Below are 24,855 nucleotides of genomic sequence, written 5' to 3'. Positions count from 1 at the left end.
GCCTCTGCTGCTGCCGCCGGCTCCAAGGCAGCCTCTGACGCGGACATGGAGAACGGAGTCCCCGCAGGGGCGGGCAGCGGGGCCGCCTGGGGAGGCGGCGGGGGCGGCACGGGGTCGGCAGCTTCTTCTGCGCCGGACTCTGACATCGGCCGCGGAACCGCAGTCGCAGAAGGCGGCGGGACGGCCGGGGGGAGCGGTGGATCGCTGTTGCCCAGCAACATCGGCGCAGCCGCGGGAAGCGGTGTCTCTGAGATAGATGCAGGCAGGGAAGCCGGTGGAACCGCGGCCGGAGCGCCCACAGGCTCCCCCGGAGGGGCGGCCGCGGGACGGGCCGCGCGGGGAACCGCCCGCACCCGCGGGGCGGGTTGGGGCGGTGCCCGTGGCGCTGGGCGGGGCGGTGCCCGCGGCGCTGGCCGGGGCGGTGCCCGTGGCGCTGGGCGGGGCGGTGCCCGTGGCGCTGGGCGGGGCGGTGCCCGTGGCGCTGGCCGGGGCGGTGCCCGTGGCGCTGGCCGGGGCGGCGCCGCCCACTCCCATCCCCCCTGAGAGCAACGGGAGGGGGGAACAAACGGCTCCGTCTGAGCATGCTCCGAAGACGCAGTAAAAAAAACTTCGGCTGCGGGCGAAACTTCGCCCCCCCACTGTGGTTCAGGGGGGCTGGAAAGCAGCAGATCGTCCCCCTCCAAAGGGTCTTCTCCCGGAATTGGGGGGAACGGGGCTTTGCCCTTGCAGTTAGCAATCCAGGGAAAAACAGCTGCTCTCCGTTTCAAGACTAGAAAGAGCTTCAAAAAGGTTGGATAAATCAAGGGGCATCCGAACCCCCGGTATAAAAAGAATTGGAAAATGGAGCCCATACACTCCCAGACAAACATATCGAGGGCATATAGCACATTCGTAAAAAACCCAAAGAGCTTTGCCCATCGAAAAAACTCATAGAGATCTACCTCCAACAGGAGAATTCTGTCCTCTTCACCCCATTTTTGCCAGAGGGCAATAAGTTTCTCCTCTGAAGGGGAGAATGGAACCTCATCCTCTAGGGGAGGAGTCCTCCAGATGAGCAGCCACAAACTATGAATGACCTCATCTTTAGGAGGGGAAAAACCAACAGTACCTTGTGACAGTGTCCAGGACTCTCTGGCTATCTGCATGGTTCTGCTGAGCTTTCCGAACATCTTCCTGGAGGCTTTTCAGAAGGTTCCCTTTGTGGTCAGCCTTGCTGTGAACTCTGTCCAAATTCGGATCTTCAGTTCTTCAGCTCCTGGCTAGAATCCACTTCTGTGGTCACTTGTGAAGCAACCATCAATGCCACACATTCGGGGATTACCCAGTGCAGCAATGCTCCTCTGGTGGTCTCACCAAGTGATGATTGTCCTCCTCAGTCGGGGGTCACCAATTGTGACTGTGGTCACAAGGGTTTTCAGGATGAAGAAGAGACGAGAATGTTGGCTCCATGATCAGAAGGCTTGATTTATTATTTTATGATATATGTTACATTAGACTATACTAAAAAGCAATAGAAAGGAAAAGTTTCTTGAGAAGCTAGCTAAGCTAAGAATAGAAAAGAATGAATAACAAAGATCTGTGTCTCAGACAGAGCAAGAGCCAGCTCTGCCATGAGTGGTCAAGAAATCCAAACACCCACAGGAGACCAATCACGGCTCTACCTGTTGCATTCCACAGCAGCAGATAACCATTGTTTACTTTGGTTGCTGAACTGCAGCTTGTCACAAGGAAAAATCCTAAGAAAGGATTTTTCATGAAAGATGTCTGCGACAGGAAAGTACATCCAGTCCTTGCTTTGATTCCTTGGATTTGGAGGATCACAAACAACTCAAGCCAGTTTTATCCAACAGTTTCACCAGGAGGTTTTCATGCAGCACAGAGCAGCCAGGGATTCTGGATCTGTCTCCCACAGCTGGATAGCAAAATCAGGATTTTAGCCAATGCAATGACACTGCCAAGAGCTCATGGAGCTGGAAAAATCTACTCCCACAGCAGCAGGACCTTATCAGACTGAACCTGCCAGTCCTGCAATCAGCACTTTCTGACTTCACACTCACAGTCACAACAAAAGATAAATGTGCCCAGGGGTGTTGAGTCCTAATCTCCCAAACAGGAAATTATGTTCCATTTCTCCTACTTTTTGTCCTTTCATAAGAATTATTCCAAAGTCACCAGTGAGTTTTGGGATGTGTTGAAAATTGTCTGCTTCAAAAAGGGGGAAAAACCACTGAATCCAAAAATACACACAAACCCCACAAGATCGCGATAACCAAGCAGGACCAGGCTCACCAATGCCAGATGGAAAACTGGAGAGCAGAATCCCTCCAAAATCAATTCCAAAGTGTCCCATAGGCAGCTAAGGAAAACCAGAGCTTATCCAGAGGCACCAATTCAAGGAAAACTGTGCTACTCACTTTCCAGGAAACCTTCACCCTGGTCAGTTCCTGATTCCAGGGCCCTGCTGGGTTTTAGGGACCCCGGTGAGGGTGCAGTGCAAATTTTCCTTCAGCCATCCCAAACCTTAAAGAAACTCCTAAAAAAACACTGGCAAAGGAGTCATTGGGAAAAAACATTCTAGTTATTCTCCTCCAGCTCATCTTGAAAAAGACACAACTATTCACAAAGTGTCCATGAGCAAGCACCACTGTCACAGCACCAACTGGGCAATAAAAACCATCTTTATTACAAATACTTCTGTTCATTATCATAATTTATTTTAAAAAACCAACAAACAACCCTTCCAGGATCTTCTCTCACTTGTGGCATGTTGCTGAATGTCTTTATCTCTGCTAAAACCACCAGAGTTCGTGCTCACAGATGATTTGGGGCCTGTTCACCCTCACAGCTCCAGGCCTGGGAATGTTACAGACACAAATTCCTTCAGCTGGACTAAAAACTTTGTGGGACAGTTTCTACTGGTGCCAGCCTTTACTAGCAGTTTTCTCCCTCCCCTACAAAACCAGTTCTATCAGCTGTGTCCTGCCCTGCACCCCAAGCGATGCCATTCCTGCTCCTATGAACATCGTTCCAGCTGCCCAGCCTTACCCGAGCCGCCAGTTCTCACCAGGGCTGCTCTTCCCTGCCGATTCCTAAAACCACACCGGGGCTCAAGTGCTCAGCGTTCCCAACAGCTGGACACTGCTTTATTTCCAGGGCCTGTTCTGGATGCTGGTCCTGCTGTGGGAGCGGCCGCTCAGGGACGCCACGCTGCGAGGAGAGCTCTGCAGGCTGGGGTTGCTCCTCACCGATGAGAGTTTGGAATCGTGGCCCGAGAGACCCCGGGTAAGGCGGCCTGTGGGAAAAACAACCCCAAGTCACAAACTGCTTGTGCACAAGTTGTGGCTGCTCCATCCCTGCGTGCGTCCAGCCAGGCTGGATGGGCCTGGAGCAACCTGGGAGAGGGGAAGGTGTCCCTGCCCATGGTGGGATGGATGGGGTTTAAGGTCCCTTCCCACCCAACCATTCCATGATGTGGTTGAGGCAAGTTCTGGTGATGCCTTAGAATTTTAGCTTTTAAATTTTTCAAATCCTGTACTGCATTAGTGCTACAGCACATGTCACAGTTGAGACAGCCACCACACCCAGAGTGCCACCATACAACATCAGAAAGCTTCACCCCACACACAGTAACACCACTTCAGAAGGCTGCAAGCATCTGCCCTTCTGGTTCTTCAGCCCAACCTCTCACACCCCTCATGCATTGCACCTGTGTGCCCCCTGGGGCTGCTCAGCACACCTGGGCACCCCATGGCTCATTGCTGTCAGTGCTGCTCACCTGCTTCTCACAGCTGGAGCCAATTAGGGATGAGGCTGGGCCAGCTCCACTCCCAATTATCTCTGCACCTACAGCTTCCCACCCAACCATTCCATGATGAGGTTGAAGCACGTTCTGGTGATGCCTTAGAATTTTAGCTTTTATATTTTTCAAATCCGGTACTGCATTAGTGCATGACTAAACTCCACATAAAAGATTAATTAAGTTCATCTGCCCTTAATGTACCTGAAGATCCTTCATTAAACAGATCCCCTTTCATTCTTTTAACTTTGCCTCGATGCCTTGTGAAGGCTGACCTAGATGGAGCTCCAGAATAAAGCAGGGATTCATTCCAAGGATCTCCTCCATGGACCCACCTTGGGCAGCACCAGAGCCCAGCCAGGGCTGCACCCAAGATGAACCAAAATGGCCCCAAAATGCACCAGCGCTCCCGGGGTCTCTCCCTGGGATCAGTTCTGCTCCATTTGCATCTTGCAGTTCATTGTCCCATTCCAGCTTCAGCCCCTGCAGTCCCACCCTGCTTGTTTTTCTCTCTCCAGCCCACGGGGTTTGTGCTCCTGGGCTGAGATTTGGGTCATTTGTCCTTGGTGCCCAGCTGGAGCAGGAATTGTTTTGTCTCCCTGCTCTGTGCACACAGCTCACCATCCCATAATATGGAGCTCAGACCCACACACCAGAGCAGCACAGAATGGGAAACATAGAAAAGCCAAACCCTGAGGCATCAGCCTGGCCTCTGCTTCTAGGCAAGCCCAAAAAGGCAGCACTGGTCTCTTACTGGCAGCGTCTGAAGGGATCTGCTCCTCAGCCAGGTAATGCCTCAACTTCTGCAGATCATCTGCAGAAAACCTCCACTTGTTCTCTGCACGGGTGGGTGGCACCCTGGGGGTTGTTCTCCTCCGGGCAGTTCCTGTGGGAGCTGCCACCTGGCAGGACACAGGGAGGGTGCCGGTGATCAACCCCTCTGGGATCTTCTGGGCAAGGACCTTGAGGCCTGCAGGGACACAGAGCAGCTGTTACCCCAGCTGGATGGGTCAGGAGGGACCAGGCACGAGGGATTTGTGGAGCTGGAGGGCCAAAGTTTGGATGGAGAAATGTGGGCAACAGGAGAGGGGGAATTCTGCCCCTGTGCCCTGCTCAGGTGAGATCCCACATGGACTCTGGGGACAATGGCAGGGGGATGTGGAGCTGCAGGAGAGAGTCCAGAGGAGGCCCTGGAGCTGCTCCCAGAGCTGGGAATGTTCCCCTGGAGAAGGGAAGGATCCAGGGAGAGCTTCCAGCACATTCCAGGCCTGCAGGGGCTCCAGGAGAGCTGCAGAGGGACTGGGGCCAAGGCCTGCAGGGACAGCACCCAGGGAATGGCTCCCAGTGCCAGAGGGCAGCCAGGGATGGGATCTTGGCAATGAGGAATTCCTGGCTGGGCTGGAATGAGGGATGTGCTGGACAAGCACTGAGAACAGGCAGTGATGTCCCAGCCAGGGGACAAACTCCAGCAGGGGTGTGGCCAGAGCTGAAATCCGTGCCCAGGTGCCTGTGGCTGCTCCCCTCCCACCACGTGAGGCACTGCCCAGAGCAGCTGGGGCTGCCCCTGCATCCCTGCAATGTCCAAGGCCAGGTGGACACTGGGGCTGGAGCAGCCTGGGACACTGGGAGGTGTCCCTGCCCATAGGGACAGGACTGGATGATCCTTGAGTTTCCTCCCAACCCAAACCATCCCGTGACTGCACGACCCAGATCTTTCCCATCTCCAGCTCCCACAAGTCGTTCCCTTTGCCCAGGAGGTGTGGGGGAGCTCTCCCAGCCCCACCTACCCCCAGATAACATGAAGAGGTTCTCGAAGCCCCTCTCACACATGGTGGTGGCTGCCTGGCTCGCCAAGCGCTCGTCGTTGTCGTACACGATGATGATTTTGCCATGGGCGTTTTTCTGCCGTGGGAATTGTTAAGGAGTCACTGTTGAACTTAAGGGATATTGAAACATTTTAGGAAGCAAAAGAGACAAATGGGATTGGGGAGGGAAAGACTCCATACTTGGCTTGCAAGCAAGAATGCTCTCCCTGAGGAATTCTCAGTGGCTGAGGCTTGGCAGACACAGCTTAATTCCCACTGGATCCAGCATTGCTTCAAGATTGGGAATGGCAACAGCCCCTTTGTTTACAACCTCCCCTCAGAATCACCAGCCTGGGAATGGTCAGCCTAATCCCACTCAATAATCCTCTGTCTGTCCCCAGTCCCATCAAGGTGCTGACAGGAAGCCAAAGGATTTGATGGGTGCATCCCTGGAGCAGCAGCAGGAGAGCAGTGCCCAGGTCTGGCCTGGCCTTCCAGCAGCCAAAATCCTGGGAAATGCCAAATCCAGGCAGCTCCCATTGGAGCCAAGAGGAACCCTGAGGAAGCAGAATCCAGCATCTGGTGGGGGCAGTGGAGCTGCATCAGGTAACTCCACCTCCTGTCCCACCCTTTTTGAGATCCCTACATTTGCTTGGATCAGCTCCAATTGATTTTGGGAGCCCCCACCAACATCCCCCCGTGTTCCCATGTAAAGGATACATATTCCAGAATATTATTTGTATAGGGATTCATGGTTCTTGACAACGTTGCTATGGGATAGGAATAAGCTGCAGAAGGGAAAAAAAAAAAAGAGGGAAAATCATCCAGAGGCTGAACACCAACATCCTGGGATACAACAGCCTTGAGAACCCACTGAGGATGGGATTAACATCAGCTCAGGCCCCTCATCCCCTCCCAGGAAGGAGGATGTGCTGGATAAGCACTGGGAGCACCCAGTGATGTCCCAGCTGGGGGACAAACTCCAGCAGGAGTGTGCCCAGAGCTGCAGTCAGTGCCCAGAGCTGCAGTCAGTGCCCAGGGCTGCAGTCAGTGCCTGCTCAGGTGCCCAGAGCTGCAGTCAGTGCCCAGAGCTGCAGTCAGTGCCCAGGGCTGCAGTCAGTGCCTGCCCAGAGCTGCAGTCAGTGCCTGCCCAGGGCTGCAGTCAGTGCCCACCCAGGGCTGCAGTCAGTGCCTGCCCAGGGCTGCAGTCAGTGCCTGCCCAGGGCTGCAGTCAGTGCCCAGTGCCCAGGGCTGCAGTCAGTGCCCAGGGCTGCAGTCAGTGCCCAGGGCTGCAGTCAGTGCCCGCCCAGGGCTGCAGTCAGTGCCCAGAGCTGCAGTCAGTGCCCAGGGCTGCAGTCAGTGCCCAGGGCTGCAGTCAGTGCCCAGGGCTGCAGTCAATGCCTACCCAGGGCTGCAGTCAGTGCCCAGGGCTGCAGTCAGTGCCCAGGGCTGCAGTCAGTGCCTGCCCAGGTGCCCAGGGCTGCAGTCAGTGCCCAGGGCTGCAGTCAGTGCCCAGGGCTGCAGTCAGTGCCTGCCCAGGTGCCCAGGGCTGCAGTCAGTGCTCAGTGCCCAGGGCTGCAGGCCCTGCCCAGGTGCCCAGGGCTGCAGTCAGTGCCCAGTGCCCAGGGCTGCAGTCAGTGCCTGCCCAGGGCTGCAGTCAGTGCTCAGTGCCCAGGGCTGCAGGCCCTGCCCAGGTGCCCAGGGCTGCAGTCAGTGCCCAGTGCCCAGGGCTGCAGGCCCTGCCCAGCGCCCAGGTGCCCAGGGCTGCAGTCAGTGCCTGCCCAGGTGCCCAGGGCTGCAGTCAGTGCCCAGTGCCCAGGGCTGCAGGCCCTGCCCAGCGCCCAGGTGCCCGTGCCCACTCACCCCCCACGATGTGGCACTGCTCGTAGGCGTCGCGGTCCCGCACGTCCAGCAGCAGGAAGGGGCAGTCGGGGTAGGGCCTCTCCCTGGCCTGGCTGTCCTTGTCCTCCTTCTTGGGAGAATCCTTCTCCACGTCCAGCTCCCCGACCCCACTGATCACACTGCAAAGGGAACAGCAGCTTGAGGAATGCTCCTGTGTCTCCCCAGCACTTCCAAGGCTGGGCAAGAGCTGGGCTAAAGCTTCCTCTTCCAGCACCATCCTGGGATCCCTTCACATGGTGGGTTTGGGGCTGTTCTCAATCCCAGAATGGTGTGGGTGGGAAGGGACCTTAAGGATCTCATTCTATTCCAGCCCCTGCCCACCCTCCCAGCCAGGAATTCCTTCCCAAAATCTGTGTGTCACTCTGAAGCCATTCCCTGTGTCCTGTCCCTCCATATCCACACAAAACCATCCCCAACAGGAATGCACATGACTGAGCTGACCAGAGCACTGTGTTATCCCCAGAATTCTGGAATGTGGGGGGCTGGATGGAACCCCACAAACCCATTTCCTTCTCAGACCACCATCAGTGACAACAACCTTGGGTTGCTGTTCAATCCAAACCCATTGCAACAGGAAATCCTGCCACCCCCCTCCCTCTCACCTTACAAACCCAGGCTTTAATGAGAAATACAGGACAGAACCCCTCAGCAGCGATTTAAAATCAGCAGCTGGGCTCAAATACTCATCCGCTAAGGCAGGAAGGAAATGGTGTTGATGCGAGGCACCTCTGCAGTGTGGAGCGAAGGGATTCCCCTGCCCCTGAGCTGTTCAGGAACAGGACAGGGCTGGCTGTCCCCTCAGGGCTCCCTTTGCCGTTTGTCCCCGCTCCATCGTCCCCTGCAGCGCCAGCGCCTGCGGAGAGGACAGGGCACAGGGGGCTGAGCAGCTGCACGAGCTAAACAAGCAGCTTCTAAGGGCAGGTTCTATTCCTGGAAAGAAAAGTGTGGCAGCTTGATCTTCATCCTCTTAACCAGGAGAATTTACCCAGAGCCTCCTTATTGAAAATAATAAAGAGCCAACAGGTTTTTTTTAGGGCTTGAGCTCTCATTTGAAGAGGTCAACAAAGCAGAATTTTTGATGTGGATTATGTTACTGCCAGCACGAGGCCTTTCCTACTTGCAAACCTTGCTTTTTTAGGAGTGTTTCTATTCCCAGGCCACAGGTGAAGTTTGGTGTTTCCCTTTTTCCTCCTGACTCATCCCATGTGCCACTTCACCCCCTGGCAGTGACCCCCAGCTCTCCCCCTCCCTCTGTGCCTGCCATCGGTGCTGTCACCTTGCAGCTTGTGCAGCTCCTCGTTTGTCACTTCCAGGCCTTCATTGGACAGGGAGGCCACCTGGAGAACCTGCAGGGCACAAAAACAAGCAGACACTGATCCCACAGCCACAGCAGGGAGCAGCTCGAGGAAAACAATCCAGGGAAGAAAATTCCCAACTCTGCAGGATCCCACTCTTCACATCCCTGAGTTCAACCTTCCCTTTCCTTCTCTCCTGAGAAGACAATTTGGGGTTTTTTCCCTAGTTTGAAGCAGTTTTCTTGAACCAGCACTCCCCAGCTCTTTATTTCCTGATTAATTTTTCACTTTTTAAAATATTAGGATTCACTGCTTTGAAATAAAATAATGCACAGAAAGCCTTGAAGTCCCAGCTGCCCACCTTCTGCAGTTAAACCTGGGCTCAGGGAGGGCTGCAGACACAAAACTCAGGTTTAGGTGCTGTTTTAAACAAACAAGGAGGGCTGCAGACACAAAACTCAGGTTTAGGTGCTGTTTTACTCAGCCTTTTTCTTTTGCAAGATGCTTGAAGAACTTTTTAAGTTAATGGGCAAATAAAATAAAGAATTGATTTCAAAGATGGAGTCACCACAAACTTTAATTTGTAATTAAAGGAATTTGGCCTCAGTGGAAATGAATTATTTGCTTCTATTAAAGGCAGGAAGAAGCCATGACAAAATAATTACAATTAAAACTAAATAATTACAGAGAAATTTTTATTCCAAGGAAAAATGCTGTCCCTAAAAGATTTTGGAGGAGAGATGGATCTGTACATACCAACTGGGCAAAAGTTGTCACCTTCAGCCTCTTGAACAGCTCATCCTTTTTATACCTGTAATCTACAAAACAAAACAAAGGTAAATGTTCAGTCTATTCCCAGTTTTTTTAGACACCAGGTCATGGCTTAATCCCAGCTTTTCTCTGAGACTCTTCTGCAGCCAGGCAGGAACTCAGGGCAGGCTTGTGCTGAAGCATGAGAGCAGCAAACCTGGAGACTTTGTGAAATACCTGCTATGAAGAGAAGGTTTAACTAATCCCAGGTATAAAGAGAGATTTTGATTAATGCCATTTATAAAGAGAGATTTTGATTAATGCCAGTTATAAAGAGAGATTTTAATTAATGCCAGTTATAAAGCGAGATTTTGATTAATGCCAGTTATAAAGAGAGATCTTGTGAAGATACAATGAAGAGGCAGATTCAGTTGCATTTGGACTCAAACATGAATTTCTGTTTTCCATGCTGCAGGGGCAGGAAGCAGTTCAGGATTTCCCCCTTTCCCTGCTCTCCTTTGCAGCCCATTGGAGTCACAAAGCTCCTTCAAGCAAAAGATTCATTTACCTTAATTTTTAATTTGTGTAAATTACAGCAGTATCAGAGTGTGGGGCAGTGTGTCTTTGCAAACACCAAGCTAAACACGCAGGTTTCATCTTAACAATGAAGAAATGCAAGATTTTGTACTTTATCTGACCATGAAATTCCGATTTCTTCCATTTGCTGCCACGGATCTCTCCAGGAACGGATAACTGACACAAGAAACTGGACTAATTGGGTCTTAATGGGTAATTAATACAAGAAACTGGCCTAATTGAATCTTAATCCTGAAGACACAGCTGAGGGAGGAAGAAAACTGAGCAGGGCTGCTGGCAAAGATCCAGAGCAGAGATTCCCAGAGCCAGGGTGGGAGCCTGATCCCATCCAGATCCTGCAGAGGAAGGGAAAATCCTCCTGGAGGGAAACAAAAGGTGGAGGAGGAGAAAGGGAAGGCAGGATGGGTATCAGGAGGAACATCTTGATATGGAATGACCTGTGCTGGGAGCAATGGGAGCTCTGTCCCTGGGGAAGTGGGGCTGGGGAGGAGCTGCTCCCTCTGCAGCTGCTCAGCTCCTGAGGACGACAATGGAGCTCGGGATCTGTGGCAAATCCACTCGGTTCAAGGACTCTAAATCCTCTCAAACCATCTGCTGAAGGCTCCACCAGCTTAGGGGAGATGGGGAGAAGGGGGAAGGGCTCCCCTGCACATTCCTGCAGCCACCACAGTAAAAAGTTCCTGTGGGATTGGCTTGTGGAAATTCCCCAGACGAGCTGTGTTCAGAGAGCCACGGGAATGCTCAGATCCTTTCCCAACGCATTCAGAGCTCCCAAATTCAACACCCTACCCTAAATCATGTTGATTTTTGCAGAAAAAAGCACCTCTCTGCTCCTCACAAGTTGTCCTAGGAAAAAAGGAGCCCTTCCAAAATATCCAGTGCACATCCAAGCCACGGGGCTGAAGCACAGGAGGTGCAGAAAATGGACTGGAGGATGAAGAGGTGCAGAAACTGAATTTCAGGATGTCAATTCATGGGAAATGACCCTCGTGGTTCTTGCAAAACCACCTGCTTTCCAACCTCAGCTGAGGCTCTTAAATCTTCCTCTGACACAAAAAACCCCCAGCAACAATTACCTCCTGGAATTATTGCCCCTTTCATCTGCTCAAGGATTAAAACTGCCCAGCAAAGGCCAAAAAAGAGCCTTTCTGTCATGGCAAATGAACTTCAATTAGAAGGACAAATAAAAGCAGCAAAAAATAAAAGCAGCAAAGCTTGGGAAGTGCTGGATGGATAAAAACCAAGCAGAACTGCTGCCAAATGAGGCAGCTCCTGCATGGCTCCTTCCCACCTCAAACAAGGAATTTTCACCCCAAAAAAACCTTTTTCCCCCTAGATCTTGCCTTTTTCACCCAAAATGCCTTCCCAAAGAGCTCACAGTGCTGCCTGCAGCTCCAAGAGCAGCCCCACGTACCTGGTCTGGTCCTGCATGGCTCCTGCCCACCCCAAACAAGGAATTTTTACCCCAAAAAGAGCCATTTTTCCCCTAGATCTTGCCTTTTTCACCCAAAATGCCTTCCCAGAGCGCTCACAGTGCTGCTTGCAGCTCCAAGAGCAACTCCACGTACCCAGTCTGGTCCTGCATGGCTTCTTCCCACCCCAAACAAGGAATTTTCACCCCAAAAAAACCCCTTTTTCCCCCTAGATCTTGCTTTTTCACCCAAAATGCCTTCCCAAAGAGCTCAGGAGTGCTGCTTGCAGCTCCAAAAGCAATCCCATGTACCTGGTCTGGTCCTGCATGGCTCCTTCCCACCTCAAACAAGGAATTTTTACCCCAAAAAGCATTTTCCCCCTAGATCTTGCCTTTTTCACCCAAAATGCCTTCCCAAAGAGCTCACAGTGCTGCTTGCAGCTCCAAGAGCAGCCCCACGTACCTGGTCCAGTCCTGCTTGCAGCTCCTTCCCACCCCAAACAAGGATGCAGCTCCTGCATGGCTCCTTCCCACCCCAAACAAGGAATTTTTACCCCAAAAAGAGCCTTTTCTTCCCTAGATCTTGCCTTTTTCACCCAAAATGCCTTCCCAGAGAGCTCACAGTGCTGCCTGCAGCTCCAAGAGCAACTCCCTGTACCCAGTCTGGTCCTGCATGGCTCCTGCCCACCCCAAACAAGGACTTTTTACCCCAAAAAGAGCCTTTTTTCCCCTAGATCTTGCATTTTTCACCCAAAATGCCTTCCCAGAGTGCCTGCAGCTCCAAGAGCAGCCCCACGTACCCGGTCCGGTCCTGGCGGATCCGTTGGGATTTTCTGACATGGTTTTGCTTGGAACGGTTCTGTTTTCCAAGGGATGGGCTCCTCAGGGCTTTGGAGAGGAGGGAAAGAAGAGCAGAGAGAAGGAAGAGCCCTCCTGCGTGTCCTCAAGCCAAGGAATGCTCCAAAGGATGGATGGTGGTGGGTGCAGCTGCTGAATTTCTGATGGCGTGGATGGAAACCTCTCAGGTTACGTAAGGGACAGAGAGGTGCCTGTGCTGGGGATTTCAATCTGCATCCAGGGGGTGTCATCTATCCCTGAGAAACCAAGGGGGAGAAAGAACTTCCTCCACTCCCTGGGAACACAAGGTGGCCATTCAGCCTGCACAGAATGAGAAAAGTCCCTCCAAAAAAAAAAAAGAGAGAGGAGGGAATAAAAGAAGCGAAGGGAACAGATCCGCGGCGAGATTGGGAACGCACAAAAACCCCCAAGATTTTCAACACAAACAAAAAGCCAGGCAGTGTCCAGCACTGAAATCTCAGTCAACAGAGCATTCTGGAAAGCTCAAGGTCACTCCTCTTTTCATTTTTCCCCCCCAAAGACCTGCAGTGTTTGGAAAATAACCAACCCAAAGCCCACAGACAAAGGCCTGTTTAGCACCAATGGATCCCCTCAGAAAGTGGGGCTGGGAACTAAACCTGAACGCTTCCAACCCCAATTCATGGAGCTTGCAGCTCAATGCAGGCTTTTTTCCACCTCCATAAATGCAGCTTTGAGGTTGAAGAGCTTTTCTGGCTCCTCATGTGGGAATAATGTCATCAATCACTGGTTTTATGGGGAAAAATTATTTGGAAAGCCCGGGTTTGGTGGGAAAATAGAGAAATAAAAATAATTTAGGGCTTCATTAGTCTGAGCAACATAAAGTCTTCAAAATACCCATGTTTAGTGAAATCAATGGAAACACAAGGATGAGCTTGGTTTTTAGCTTTTTTGGAGTATTTAGAAAGGGATTTAAATTATATAAAGATGAAAGAGCTCAAGTTGTGACCTAGAGTGAAATAAAAGTCTTAGAAATGATCCATAAATCTTCCCAGATCAGTCTAGCCTGCATTTCTGCATTTCTTAGCTCAGAGAGCTTCCAATAACAAAATCCAATAACAAAGAAGGATCTGGATGATTCCTGCTTGGTTTTTTTAATTAAATCTGTGGAGATTTCCAAGGAAAACCTCCTGGAATTCATCTCCTGCCCTTTGAGTTTTGAACCAAGCCATTTTTAACCCATCCTGCTCCTGCCCAGGTACTCACTTCTTTTGATCTCTTCCAATTTTTCCATGTATTTCGACAAACTATTTCCTGTAACCAAAAAAAAAAAAAAAAATCCATTTATTACAATTATTTATTTTTAGAGGTTTTCTTCAGGCCCATTGAAGCTTAAATTTAAATTGCTTTGAAGGGAACAGCTGTTTGTTGTAGATCCTTCTTCCCAGTGGCAACAAAAGGTATAAAAATGCCACAATTTTCCTCTTTTCTCTCAAGGAAAGTGGAATTAAACAGGAAAATCCACGGATTTGCTGTTCCTTTCCCAACATTTTGGTGAGGATGCTACAAGATAACGTTACTGGATAAAATTCAGCTGCTCTAACAACAACAAAAAACCCCCAAATAATGACCTTGGCTCACACCCTTGATAAGATCCAGGAAAAGTCCAAGATAGAAATATAGATATTTCTATCTATATTTCTATCTATAAATATAAATATGGATAGAAATTCCAAGACCAATAATTTCTATGGGAACCACCACAACAGAGCGTGACCCAGTTTAAACCTATTTAACCCCCAAATTCTTCTTTTAAAAAGAAGAGGAGAAAAAAAAATAAACAAGTTTTAAGACAATAATGGCTTTAAACATGTGGTCATCTACACATAGAGCATTTAATCTCAGTTTTCAGGGGGGTGCACGCTGGTGTGTGAAGGTAAATATACATAAATACATTAAAATATATAAATCTGTATTAGTAGTGTTTGTTTAAATTTCACCTTTGAAGCAAAATACAGAATAGGAATTAAAAAAAAATTATAATTGTAAATAGGAAATTTTTATAATTTTTATAACTGCAAATAGGAAATTTTTATAATATTTGGTGAGACTAATCATAACTACAATAAGGATTCTGCAGGGTTGGGGTGAATTAGCTCCGGGCAGAGGTAATTAAGACATTAATTATATTTTTCTGTCATCCTACACCAATTTTGGGTGGTTTTACCCTCAATACTTTCACTTACCAGTGTCCAGACGAGTTTTTATATGTTGATACTTGGGATTCGGGGGGATGCGCCGGGTTAGAAACTGTTTCAAAATGGAAAAGACGAGAAACCAAAATTAAAAAAATAAAATTAAAAAAAAAGGAGAAAAATGAGCAGAAAACGCGATCTGAAGGGGTTTACGAGACAAAAAAAACCAGCGAGAGATTCCTGCATCCCCATGACGGTATAAACCCCGCTGATTTAAAGGCTCGAAAGGAGAATTTCTGCCGTTTGCTCTTCGCGCGGAGCTCTCCCGGCTCCGGGGGCTGCCCGAACCATCCCCGCGGCCCTGCCCCGTGTTCCCCTCGCCGCCCGGAGGCTGTGGAGAAGGAGAGGCCCCTGCCGGCACCTGGGGGTCTCCGAAGCCGCCCCGAGCCGACATCGCCCCTCACGGCCGCCGGCCCGCTCCGCCCGTCCCTCACGCGCGGCCGCGCTCCCGCCTCCCGCCCACCCCCCAACTACGCCCGCCGCCATTGGCCGCGCGCCGCGCCCGCGGCCAATCAGAGGCCGCGCGGCGGGGAGCGCGCGCGTCGCCCGGCAACGGGAGGGACGCGGCGGGCGGGAAGCGGCGAATGGGGGTCTGAGCATGCGCGGAGCCGTGGCCACGCCTCCCCGGCTCCGCCCCGCCCCGCCGGGACAGCGCGATGGCGGCGCGCGGCCGCGGCAGCACCTGAGCGCAGGTGAGAGCGGCGCGCGCGCGGCCGCGGCCATGCCCCCTCCGCCGGGAGCGCGCACGGAGACTCCGCCCCGCCCTCAGGAAAGAGGCGTGGCCTGAGGGGAGGGGGATGGGGGTCCCGGGCTCGGTTTGTGGGCGGGGTCTGTCGGGGGTGTGGCCTCGAGGGGTGTCACCTTAGTGGGCGTGCCCCCTCAGTGGGTGTGTCTCCTCGGGTGGGTTCGTCCCCTCAGTGGGTGTGTCCCCTCAGTGGGTGTGTCCCCTCAGTGGGTGTGTCCCCTCAGTGGGCGCGTTTCCTCGGGTGGGTGTGTCCCCTCAGTGGGTGTGTCCCCTCAGTGGGTGTGTCCCCTCAGTGGGTGTGTCCCCTCAGTGGGCGCGTTTCCTCGGGTGGGTGTGTCCCCTCAGTGGGCGTGTCCCCTCCCTTTGACCGCCATTGATTCCCTGAACCCCATTGGGGTCACGACCCCGCAGACCCCAATAAGCTCCTGACTCCCCCCATGGCCCCCTCAGGCCTCCCACAGCCCATGGCCCCGCTGAAACCCCCCTAATGACCCCATGGCCCCACTGAAACTCCCCCAATGACCCCATGGCCCCTCAAGCCCCCCCAATGACCCCATGTTCCCCCTGGACTCTTAGTGGGGTTATGCCCCCTCCCCCTAAACCCCATGAGTCCACAACTCCCCTTCAGACCCCTTATGGATCCACAGCCTCCCAATGACCCCATGTTCCCCCTCAAACCCCCAATGGCCCCACAGTCCCCCTCAGACCCCAAAATGGACCCTTGTTCCTTCTCAAACCCCAAATACCCCTACAATCCTCCTCAGACCCCAAATGAGATCGACTTTCCCTCTCAGTCCCCAAATGTCTGGGGGATCTGCCACCCTGGGGACATGCAGGTTCTGGGAATGGGGGAGTTTTGGGGACATGGAAAGGGGTTATAGGAATGGAGGAGTTTTGGGGCCATGCAGGTTATGGGAATGGGGCAGTTTTGGGGCCATGGAGGTGGGTTAAGGGAATGGGGCAGTTTTGGGGCCATGGAGGTGTGTTAAGGGAATGGGGCAGTTTTGGGGCCATGGAGGTGGGTTATAGGAATGGAGGAGTTTTGGGGAGATGGATGTGGATTATAGGAATGGGGCAGTTTTGGGGCCATGGAGGTTTAGGGGAATGGGGCAGTTTTGGGGCCATGGGGGTGGGTTATAGGAATGGGGGAGTTTGGGGCCATGGGGGTGGGTTATAGGAATGGGGCAGTTTTGGGGCCATGGGGGTGGGTTATAGGAATGGGGCAGTTTTGGGGCCATGGAGGTGGGTTATAGGAATGGGGTAGTTTTGGGGCCATGGGGGTGGGTTATAGGAATGGAGGAGTTTTGGGGAGATGGAGGTGGGTTATAGGAATGGGGCAGTTTTGGGGCCATGGGGGTGGGTTATAGGAATGGGGCAGTTTTGGGGCCATGGAGGTTTATGGGAATGGGGCAGTTTTGGGGTCATGGGGGTGGGTTATAGGAATGGGGCAGTTTTGGGGCCATGGAGGTGGGTTAAGGGAATGGGGCAGTTTTGGGGAGATGGATGTGGGTTATGGGAATGGGGCAGTTTTGGGGCCATGAGGGTGGGTTATAGGAATGGGGCAGTTTTGGGGCCATGGGGGTGGGTTATGGGAATGGGGCAGTTTTGGGGAGATGGATGTGGGTTATAGGAATGGGGCAGTTTTGGGGCCATGAGGGTGGGTTATAGGAATGGGGCAGTTTTGGGGAGATGGATGTGGGTTATAGGAATGGGGCAGTTTTGGGGCCATGAGGGTGGGTTATAGGAATGGGGCAGTTTTGGGGCCATGGGGGTGGGTTATGGGAATGGGGCAGTTTTGGGGCCATGGGGGTGGGTTATGGGAATGGGGCAGTTTTGGGGCCATGGAGGTGGTTTCTCTGGACCTGGGGATCTCGGTGGCAGTGCCGAGCCCCGGGGTGAGCCCGGTGTCCCCGTGTGTCCCCCAGGATGAAGGAGTGGTGGCTGCAGGTGGGGCTGCTGGGCGTGCCCCTCCTCGCTGTCTACCTGCACATCCCGCCCCCCCAGCTGTCCCCAGCACTGCGCTCCTGGAAATCCTCCGGGAGCTTCTTCACCTACAAGGACCTGAACATCTTCTACAGAGGTGACAGAGCCACCCACCCCCCGGTGGCCATGGGGACATTCCAAACCTGGGCCAGGTGGTGACAAATCCCTCCCGGTTTTTGCCGTCCTGGATCCTGGGGATGGGTCGGAACGTTTCACTGGGGAAAGTTGGTTCTTGTACCTTGGTGGGAAGGATCCCAGGATGGATCTGTCCTTCTCCTCTGGCTGGCCATGGCTGACATTGGGATTCCACCTCCACAATTCTGAACATCCAAGGGTTGCTCCCAGGCAAAATCTCCCATCAAGTCTGGCTGGCCTTGGCCTCTGGTGGCTGCCCCTGCAACTCTGGGGCTCAGTTCTTTCCTTCCTATGGAGATCACTGGGACACAACATGGAGGAGACACTGGGAACCCTTTCTGCAGCAGCACAGAGGCTGCTGCAGTTAATTTGGGCTAATTGAATCCCTTTATCAATTGGTTTAAAATCCGTAGATTTGAAATCAATCCCCGGATTGGCTGGTGAGGTTTCCGAAGGGAAGCTGTGGTGGGGCTCAAACCCATCCTTGGTTTTGGGGAGCAGAGGGAGAGGTGGATTCCCAGTGGGATGGACTCAGTTCCTGTCCTAGAAGGGAGGGATTTTGGGAAGAGCTGACTCCAGGGTGTCCCGTTGTCCCCGCAGATTCCAGCGGCGCCGTCGGCAGCTCGGACGTCGTGGTGCTCCTGCACGGCTTCCCAACGTCCAGCTACGACTGGAGCAAGGTCAGGGGCTGGGATCTGACCCCAAATCCCAGGATTTTCAGCTCCTGGGGATGAGCAGGCAGCACAGCAGGGGTGGGCCGTGCTCCAGAGGAGAGCTCCTGATTTCTGCTGGAGGTACCACCGTGCTCCAGGATTTCACCTTGCTCCTCTCCCAGTGTGAAATCCAAGCTCTTGCCACATCCCACAGTCCAGGAAAACAGCCACAACAATTCCTTGGCTTTTTTGGGTGATGGGCTGGCTGTTTATTGGGGAATTTTGACCTGCTGCTGTTTCCTTGGAGCTGGAATGTTCTCTGGGGTGCTGGGGAGGAGCACGTCCATCCATGGCTGCTCACCCCTGCAGATATTTCCATCCTCTGCTCCCACTGGATGATTTTTTGATGCATTTCTCCTCTTCCCAGATCTGGGAAGGGCTGACCCAGCGCTTCCACCGGGTGATTGCCCTGGATTTCCTCGGATTTGGATTCAGTGACAAGCCTGTGAGTACCCTGGCATGAGGATTTTCATGGTTGCTTCCGGCCCAGCACTCTGGAAAATTGGTTTTTGCCATCCAGGAGAAAAATTGTTTTTTCTCCTCGCGTTTCCTCTGAAAAGGGATAAGTCATTACAACAGTGGAAGGGGTAGGGAAGGTTTGTGGTGGATGGGTTTGATAGGACTCCAAAATGCCCCTTGACCCCTCTGGAGCACGGACAATGCTCCCATGGCCCTGTGGACATCACAGAACATCCCGTGGGTCTGGGCTCACCAGCTGCTCCTTCCCACATTCCATATTCCCACACATTCCTCCCTTGGGGCATTTCTTCTGCGGGCTGTGGGCTCCTGCTGGCTCAGGCTCTCACTGGGACCCCTCTCCCACTGTTGCAGAGGCCCCATGGCTACTCCATCTTCGAGCAGGCCACCATCGTGGAGGGGCTGCTGCGCCACCTCGGGCTCCGGCACCAGCGCATCAACCTCCTGTCCCACGACTACGGCGACACGGTGGCCCAGGAGCTGCTCCACAGGTCCCTGCCGCCCCTCCTGCCCTTTGCTGCCTCCACCAAGACGATTCCCAGCAGATAAGTGGAAGGACGTGGTGCAGGATTCCCTTTTCCTTGTGCCTGAGGCGTCTCAGGGCACATCCAAGGCTTCCACCCGTCCGGTTCCCCAAGGAAATGGAGATGATCCCACACAGTTTGAGCTCCTGCTCGGTCATTTCTCAGAGCCTGGAGAGGTTTGGTTGTGTTTCACCTTCTTCTCTGCTGTCCCCAGGTATGAGCACAACAGAACTGGAAGCATCCTGATCAACAGCCTCTGTTTGTCCAACGGAGGTAATGTCTGGCCAGGGTGGGATGGGGATCTGTGGGATGGGGATCCATGGGATGGGGATCCATGATATGGGGATCCATTGGATAGGAACCCATGGGATGGGGATCCATGATATGGGGATCCATTGGATAGGAACCCATGGGATGGGGATCAATGGGATGGGGAACCATGAGATGGGGATCCATGGGATGGGGATATATAGGATGGGAACCCGTGGGATGGGGAACCATGGGATGGGGATCCATGGGATTGGTATCCATGGGATGGGGATCCATGGAATGGGGAACCATGGGATGGGGATCCATGGGATGGGGATCCATTGGATAGGAACCCATGGGATGGGGATCCATGGGATGGGGAACCATGGGATGGGGATCCATGGGATGGGGATCCATGGGATGGGGATCCATGGGATGGGGATCCATGGGAAGGGAACCCATGGGATGGGAACCCATGGGATGGGGAACCATGGGATGGGGATCTATGGGATTGGTATCCATGGGAAGGGGATCCATGGGATGGGGATATATAGGATGGGAACCCAAGGGATTGGTATCCATGGGATGGGGATCCATGGGATGGGGATCCATGGGATTGGAGATCCATGGGATGAGAACCCATGGGATGGGGAACCATGGGATGGGGATCTATGGGATAGGAGATCCATGGGATGGGGATCCATGGGATGAGGATCCATTGGATAGGAACCCATACAATTGGTATCCATAGGATAGGAACCCTTGGGATGGGAATCCATAGGATATGAACCCATGGAATAGGAACCCATGGGATTGGGATCCATGGGATTGGGATCCATGGGATGAGAACCCATGGGATGGATTGGCTTTCCTATCTCCACCACCCAAATCCCAAGGATTGCGATCAAGGTGCTGTAATTAAGCAGGAGCATCAATCCTGGGGCTCCCTGGGCCACTTTCATGGCACCGTGAAGGGGGACAGCCTGGGAGATGTGCAGCAAAACCCTTCCAGCCTTACAGCTCCCTTCTTTGCTGTCCTTCCAGGGATTTTTCCCGAAACAAACCACCCCCGCTTCATCCAGAAGGTGAGCTGCTCCCTCTCCAACCATACTGAACCCCAAATAAACACCCCTTGGTGAGCTGCTCCCCTCTCCAACCATACTGAACCCCAAATAAACACCCCTTGGTGAGCTGCTCCCTCTCCAACCATACTGAACCCCAAATAAACACCCCTTGGTGAGCTGCTCCCCTCTCCAACCATACTGAACCCCAAATAAACACCCCTTGGTGAGCTGCTCCCCTCTCCAACCATACTGAACCCCAAATAAACACCCCTTGGTGAGCTGCTCCCTCTCCAACCATACTGAACCCCAAATAAACACCCCTTGGTGAGCTGCTCCCCTCTCCAACCATACTGAACCCCAAATAAACACCCCTTGGTGAGCTGCTCCCTCTCCAACCATACTGAACCCCAAATAAACACCCCTTGGTGAGCTGCTCCCCTCTCCAGTCACACTGAACCCCAAAATCCCAAATTAACACCCCTTGGAGTGCTGCTGTCACGCCCCATGGCCACCTCAAGGGTCTGGGCCTCACGGGAGAAGCTCTCCATGGATTTATTGGTGTGTCCAATGCTGAGTTGTGCTCCCTCCTTTTTCCCTTCTTCCCCAGCTCCTCAAGGATGGGGGTTTGCTGTCCCCGCTCCTCCTGCGGCTCATGAACTTCTTCTTCTTCTCTGGAGGGTGAGTGGGGTCTCGGGGGCGCTGGGCACAATCCATAACCATGGGAACCAAGTGGGAAGGGGGAAATGCAGGAATGAGAAGGAATTCCTGGCTGGAAGGGTGGGGAGACCCTGGAGTAGAATTCCCAGAGCAGTTGTGGCTGCCCCAGGACCCCTGGAAATGTCCAAGGCCAGGCTGGAGCACCCTGGGACAGTGAGAGGTGTCCCTGCCCATGGCAGGGGGTGGCAGTGAATGATCCTTAAATCCCTTCCAAGTCAAACCATTCCATGGTTCCATAAATCCAGGATTGCCTGGCACTGGTTCTGGAGAGGTGGGATTGACATCTGGCCCATTCCCTCTTCACACTAGCCAAGCACTTCAGTTTTAATAATAAACCAAACAACTTTTCCCTGGACACTGGAATCCTCCTTTCCACAAGTGCTGGAATTGCACATTTCAGAGGCAACAAAGCCCCTGCACAATCAGATTTTCGTATTTTTAGCAGTGTTAAAAACCCCTTTTTACCCCCAAAAAAGCCCTTTGAAGCCATCCAACACTTATCCCAACTTATTTGGGGGACATCTTGGCACTTGGGAGTTTTGCTGTGGAAACTGGAAGCGCTGGAATTTTTTGCCCTGGAGGAGTCTTTGAGTGGTTCCCTGACCCAGCTGCTGCTGTGTCTCTCCTAATCCCATTGTTTTCCAGGCTCAGGGCAGTTTTTGGGCCCTACACGCAGCCCTCGCAGGCAGAACTCTGGGACATGTGGGCAGCAGTGAGGAACAACGACGGGAACCTCGTCATGGACAGGTACCTGGCAGCAACTCCTGCGCGAGCTGGGGGTCACTCCTGCTGCTCTGAGGTGCCCAGAGCTCTCCAGAACTTCCAGCTGCTGCTGCACAACAGCCCTTGGAGTGTTTTGGTGGAGATCAGTATTGGAGATGGACATTACATCCCAAGAAAGAGCTGGGGGGTGATGCTGGAGCAGAGATTCTCTAGGGTGGTGCAAGGCAGGGAAATGAAGGTTGGAGATGTGGATCTTCTTTGGAAGCCAAGGCTTTGGATTTGGGGCAGTTTTGGTAAAGACTAGAGCTCAGTCTCCATTTGGCAGGTATTTGAGCAGCATTGTCCCAAGAGAGATTTGCCTCTGCATTTGAACCTTCTGGGCCATTCCCAGAAATCCCAACCCCAAATCTTCAGTTTGGCAATTTTGGAAGGACGTGCTTTGTCCAGTTGGTGGCTTTGAGAAGGCTCTTGTGCTTGAGTTGGTGATGGTTGAGCAGAGCTCCTTGTCTCCCCTTCCCCGGTGGGAGAACAGCGTCCCTGAGGCCAGGGATGATGCTGTGCTGGAGGTGCAGATCCCACCTGGATCTCATTGTGCCCACGGCTCCAGGAGCACATTCCAGGCTGGGCAGCATCCAGGCCTAACAAGGGCTTTTCCTCCCTCCCTTCCCTCAGTATTCTGCAGTACATAAACCAGAGGAAGAAGCACAGAGAGCGCTGGGTCGGGGCTTTGATGTCTACCTCAGTCCCATGTGAGTAGGAATCCATTCCTCCACTGCTTGGCGTTTTTGGGAATTGTCCCCCTCGCTTCCAGGCTCCTTCCACTCATCAGCCTCTCATTATCCTGAGCTCAAACCCAGTTTTGCAGCAGAGATAACAGTCCCTGTTCACAGCTGCTTCTCCAAGTGCTTCTCCAGGGAAGCTGAGGAGCTTTTTCAAGCCCAAAAAGTTGCAACCAGGGAAAAATTTGGGGGTTGGAGGCTGGACTTGACCCCAGGGCAGCCCAGCAAAAGCCCATTCAGAGCTGTTTTGTTCAGTGCTCCACTGGATGCTTCCCAAGCTTTGTGTGAGGAGGGAACACCCCTGCAGGTCTCCCTGGGGATGTTCTAATTAATGAATCCATTAATTTATGGGTATAAAAGCTCTGTCTGTGCTTCCCTTGCAGTGCATCTCATCTACGGGCCCCTGGACCCTGTGAATCCGCAGCCAGAGTTCCTCCAGCTTTACAAGTAAGACAAAAATGGCAACGTGCAGCTGGGGCTTCACTCCAAGGGATATTTGACCTGGCTATTCCCTCAATCCCATCCTCATGGAGGCTGGTTTTAGTTCCCACTGGCCCCTGCACAGCCAGCTGGTTCAGCCAGAGCACTCTGGAAGCTGGTTCTGCATTTTCAGTCATGATGCATTTGAACACCACACAGGGAAGATTTGTTTCCTGAGGAAGTCATCTCCTCCAAACTGACCTGAAGGAAATGCAGCACTTGCAAGGGGTCAGATGGAGCTGCTCCAGGCTTTTTTTATCCCCAAAATGGGCACGACTGAGTCTGCAGCAGTTCCTGTGCTTGAACCTTGCTCTGTTTTTCCACCAGGAAGGTGCTTCCCATGTCCACAGTGTCTGTGCTGGATGACCACATCAGCCACTACCCCCAGCTGGAGGATCCCCTGGGATTTCTGAATGCCTACCTGAACTTCATCAACTCCTTCTGAGCTGCTGCAGCTCAGTTCCCACTCTCTGCTTACAGTCAGGCTTTGGGGACAGGAAAAAACCATTGATTTTCTCTCCCAAATCCAGCACTGTGCTCACACCCTCATCCTGGGCTGCCAAACTGAGTGAAATCCTTGGAGAGCTGGAAAAATGAGGGGAAAAGCAGGATTCTGACAGCTCTTCCAGCCCTGCACTCCCCTTCCTGCTCAGCTGAACTCAGCAGAGGTTTAAATCCACATGAAATCAGAATTTCTTACTTCCTTCACCACCCTGACTTGGGAAGGAACAACCACTTCATCAGCTGAGAGAGGCAGGAGTTCCCTCACAAAATCCCTCCATCCCCTTCCCTTCCCAGTTTTCCATATGGGATTTTTGCCAGTTTGAACCCAGGAAAAGGCTGCCCTGAGGTTTGGTTATTACCTGACATAAAGCTCAGAGAACTGAATCTGCCTCAAGAGATGGAGTTTAGTCTCTCTCTGTACATTGATTTTTCTGTGTGGAAGAAGAGACAGTCACAAAAATATTGCAAATGTGGAGGTTTGGGGTAGTTTTTAACTGTTTATGTTGGGAATTTAATAGCATCCCTTTAGGAATAAAGGGGTTTTGCTTTATAAACAGCCCTTTATGGGATATTTTTTCTGTACTGGAGCAGACAGAATTAGAACAAAAAAAAATCTATTTTATTAACAGTAATTCATATGAATTCCACCACTTGAACCAGTGTTTATTTTCTGTTAATAAAAAGCAATTTTTCACAAAAATCTGATTCTGTTTTCTCCCATCTTTTCTCTTCCCTGGTTGAGATGCCATAAGTTAGGTGGGAATGGTGTGACAACAAGGGAAGGGACACGGGAATGGCTCAGTACCAGCCAGCCACTAATGGACATCATCATAGAAAAGATTTCCCAAATGGAGGAATAAAAACCCCATGCAGAAGGACAGCAGGACAAAGGGGCAGTCCCAGGAGCTCCGGGGAACCCTCAGCCCACGGAGGCCAGGATGACATCGACGGACGTCTCGTCCTTGCTCCTGACTGTCACCTGCATGGTCACACCGTCCCCAAGGGCCAGCCTGGACCTGACCAGCACGTCACAGCCACCTCTGTACACACCTGGGACAGAGCAACACGGAGAGGTCACTTGGGAGAGGCTCAGGGCTGCACTCCTGACCCAGGGCAGCTTTAGTCTTCAGCCAGG

General features: G+C 52.6%; 3 protein-coding genes across 5 annotated transcripts in view; 1 reads left to right on the top strand and 2 right to left on the bottom strand.

Moving 5' to 3' along the window:
• Nucleotides 1-1,444: 1,444 nt before the first annotated feature.
• On the bottom strand, nucleotides 1,445-19,329 carry CEP41 (centrosomal protein 41). 3 transcript variants are annotated; one of them, XM_066551077.1, is made up of 11 exons: nucleotides 17,594-19,329; nucleotides 14,619-14,682; nucleotides 13,639-13,686; nucleotides 9,555-9,616; nucleotides 8,780-8,849; nucleotides 8,230-8,356; nucleotides 7,465-7,622; nucleotides 6,322-6,389; nucleotides 5,584-5,698; nucleotides 4,551-4,766; nucleotides 1,445-3,292 (listed from the first exon to the last, which is right to left on the bottom strand). In XM_066551077.1, the coding sequence occupies exons 1-11, from the start codon at nucleotides 17,681-17,683 to the stop codon at nucleotides 3,144-3,146; spliced, it is 1,167 nt and encodes a 388-aa protein (XP_066407174.1). In that variant the 5' UTR covers nucleotides 17,684-19,329; the 3' UTR covers nucleotides 1,445-3,143. The 3 variants fall into 3 exon arrangements, with proteins under 3 accessions (XP_066407174.1, XP_066407176.1, XP_066407175.1); XM_066551079.1 differs by having other exon boundaries at nucleotides 17,499-17,703; XM_066551078.1 differs by lacking the exon at nucleotides 17,594-19,329 and adding an exon at nucleotides 14,989-15,080.
• Nucleotides 15,274-24,425, top strand: MEST (mesoderm specific transcript). The gene is made up of 12 exons (XM_066551080.1): nucleotides 15,274-15,319; nucleotides 17,298-17,452; nucleotides 18,091-18,170; nucleotides 18,571-18,648; nucleotides 19,035-19,171; nucleotides 19,419-19,477; nucleotides 20,498-20,538; nucleotides 21,125-21,195; nucleotides 21,880-21,981; nucleotides 22,630-22,706; nucleotides 23,120-23,183; nucleotides 23,544-24,425. Exons 2-12 carry the CDS (start codon nucleotides 17,299-17,301, stop codon nucleotides 23,659-23,661), a joined length of 981 nt encoding a protein of 326 aa, XP_066407177.1. The 5' UTR covers nucleotides 15,274-15,319; nucleotide 17,298; the 3' UTR covers nucleotides 23,662-24,425.
• The window catches only part of COPG2 (COPI coat complex subunit gamma 2), a 34,900-nt gene continuing 34,362 nt past the window's right edge, over nucleotides 24,318-24,855 (bottom strand). Inside the window, exon 24 of the mRNA XM_066551076.1 lies at nucleotides 24,318-24,770. Coding sequence (XP_066407173.1) covers nucleotides 24,640-24,770 — 131 coding nt within the window. The 3' untranslated portion in view covers nucleotides 24,318-24,639. The remainder of the gene's footprint in view (nucleotides 24,771-24,855) is intronic.

Source organism: Molothrus aeneus, chromosome 5 (genome assembly GCF_037042795.1).
Source record: "Molothrus aeneus isolate 106 chromosome 5, BPBGC_Maene_1.0, whole genome shotgun sequence".
Lineage (NCBI taxonomy): Eukaryota > Metazoa > Chordata > Aves > Passeriformes > Icteridae > Molothrus > Molothrus aeneus.
Note: the sequence above shows the minus strand (reverse complement) of the source record. Positions and strands in the feature narration are given on the sequence as shown.

Coding starts and splice junctions, on each gene's coding strand:
- MEST (XM_066551080.1), top strand. CDS start 17,299: ATGAAGGAGTGGTGGCTGCAGGTGGGGCTGCTGGGCGTGCCCCTCCTC. Junction 17,453..18,090: donor CCTGAACATCTTCTACAGAG/GTGACAGAGCCA, acceptor TTGTCCCCGCAG/ATTCCAGCGGCGCCGTCGGC. Junction 18,171..18,570: donor CCAGCTACGACTGGAGCAAG/GTCAGGGGCTGG, acceptor TCCTCTTCCCAG/ATCTGGGAAGGGCTGACCCA.
- CEP41 (XM_066551077.1), bottom strand. CDS start 17,683: ATGTTCAGAATTGTGGAGGTGGAATCCCAATGTCAGCCATGGCCAGCC. Junction 8,850..9,554: donor TGACAACTTTTGCCCAGTTG/GTATGTACAGAT, acceptor TGTGCCCTGCAG/GTTCTCCAGGTGGCCTCCCT. Junction 8,357..8,779: donor GGAGCTGCACAAGCTGCAAG/GTGACAGCACCG, acceptor TCCTCTCCGCAG/GCGCTGGCGCTGCAGGGGAC.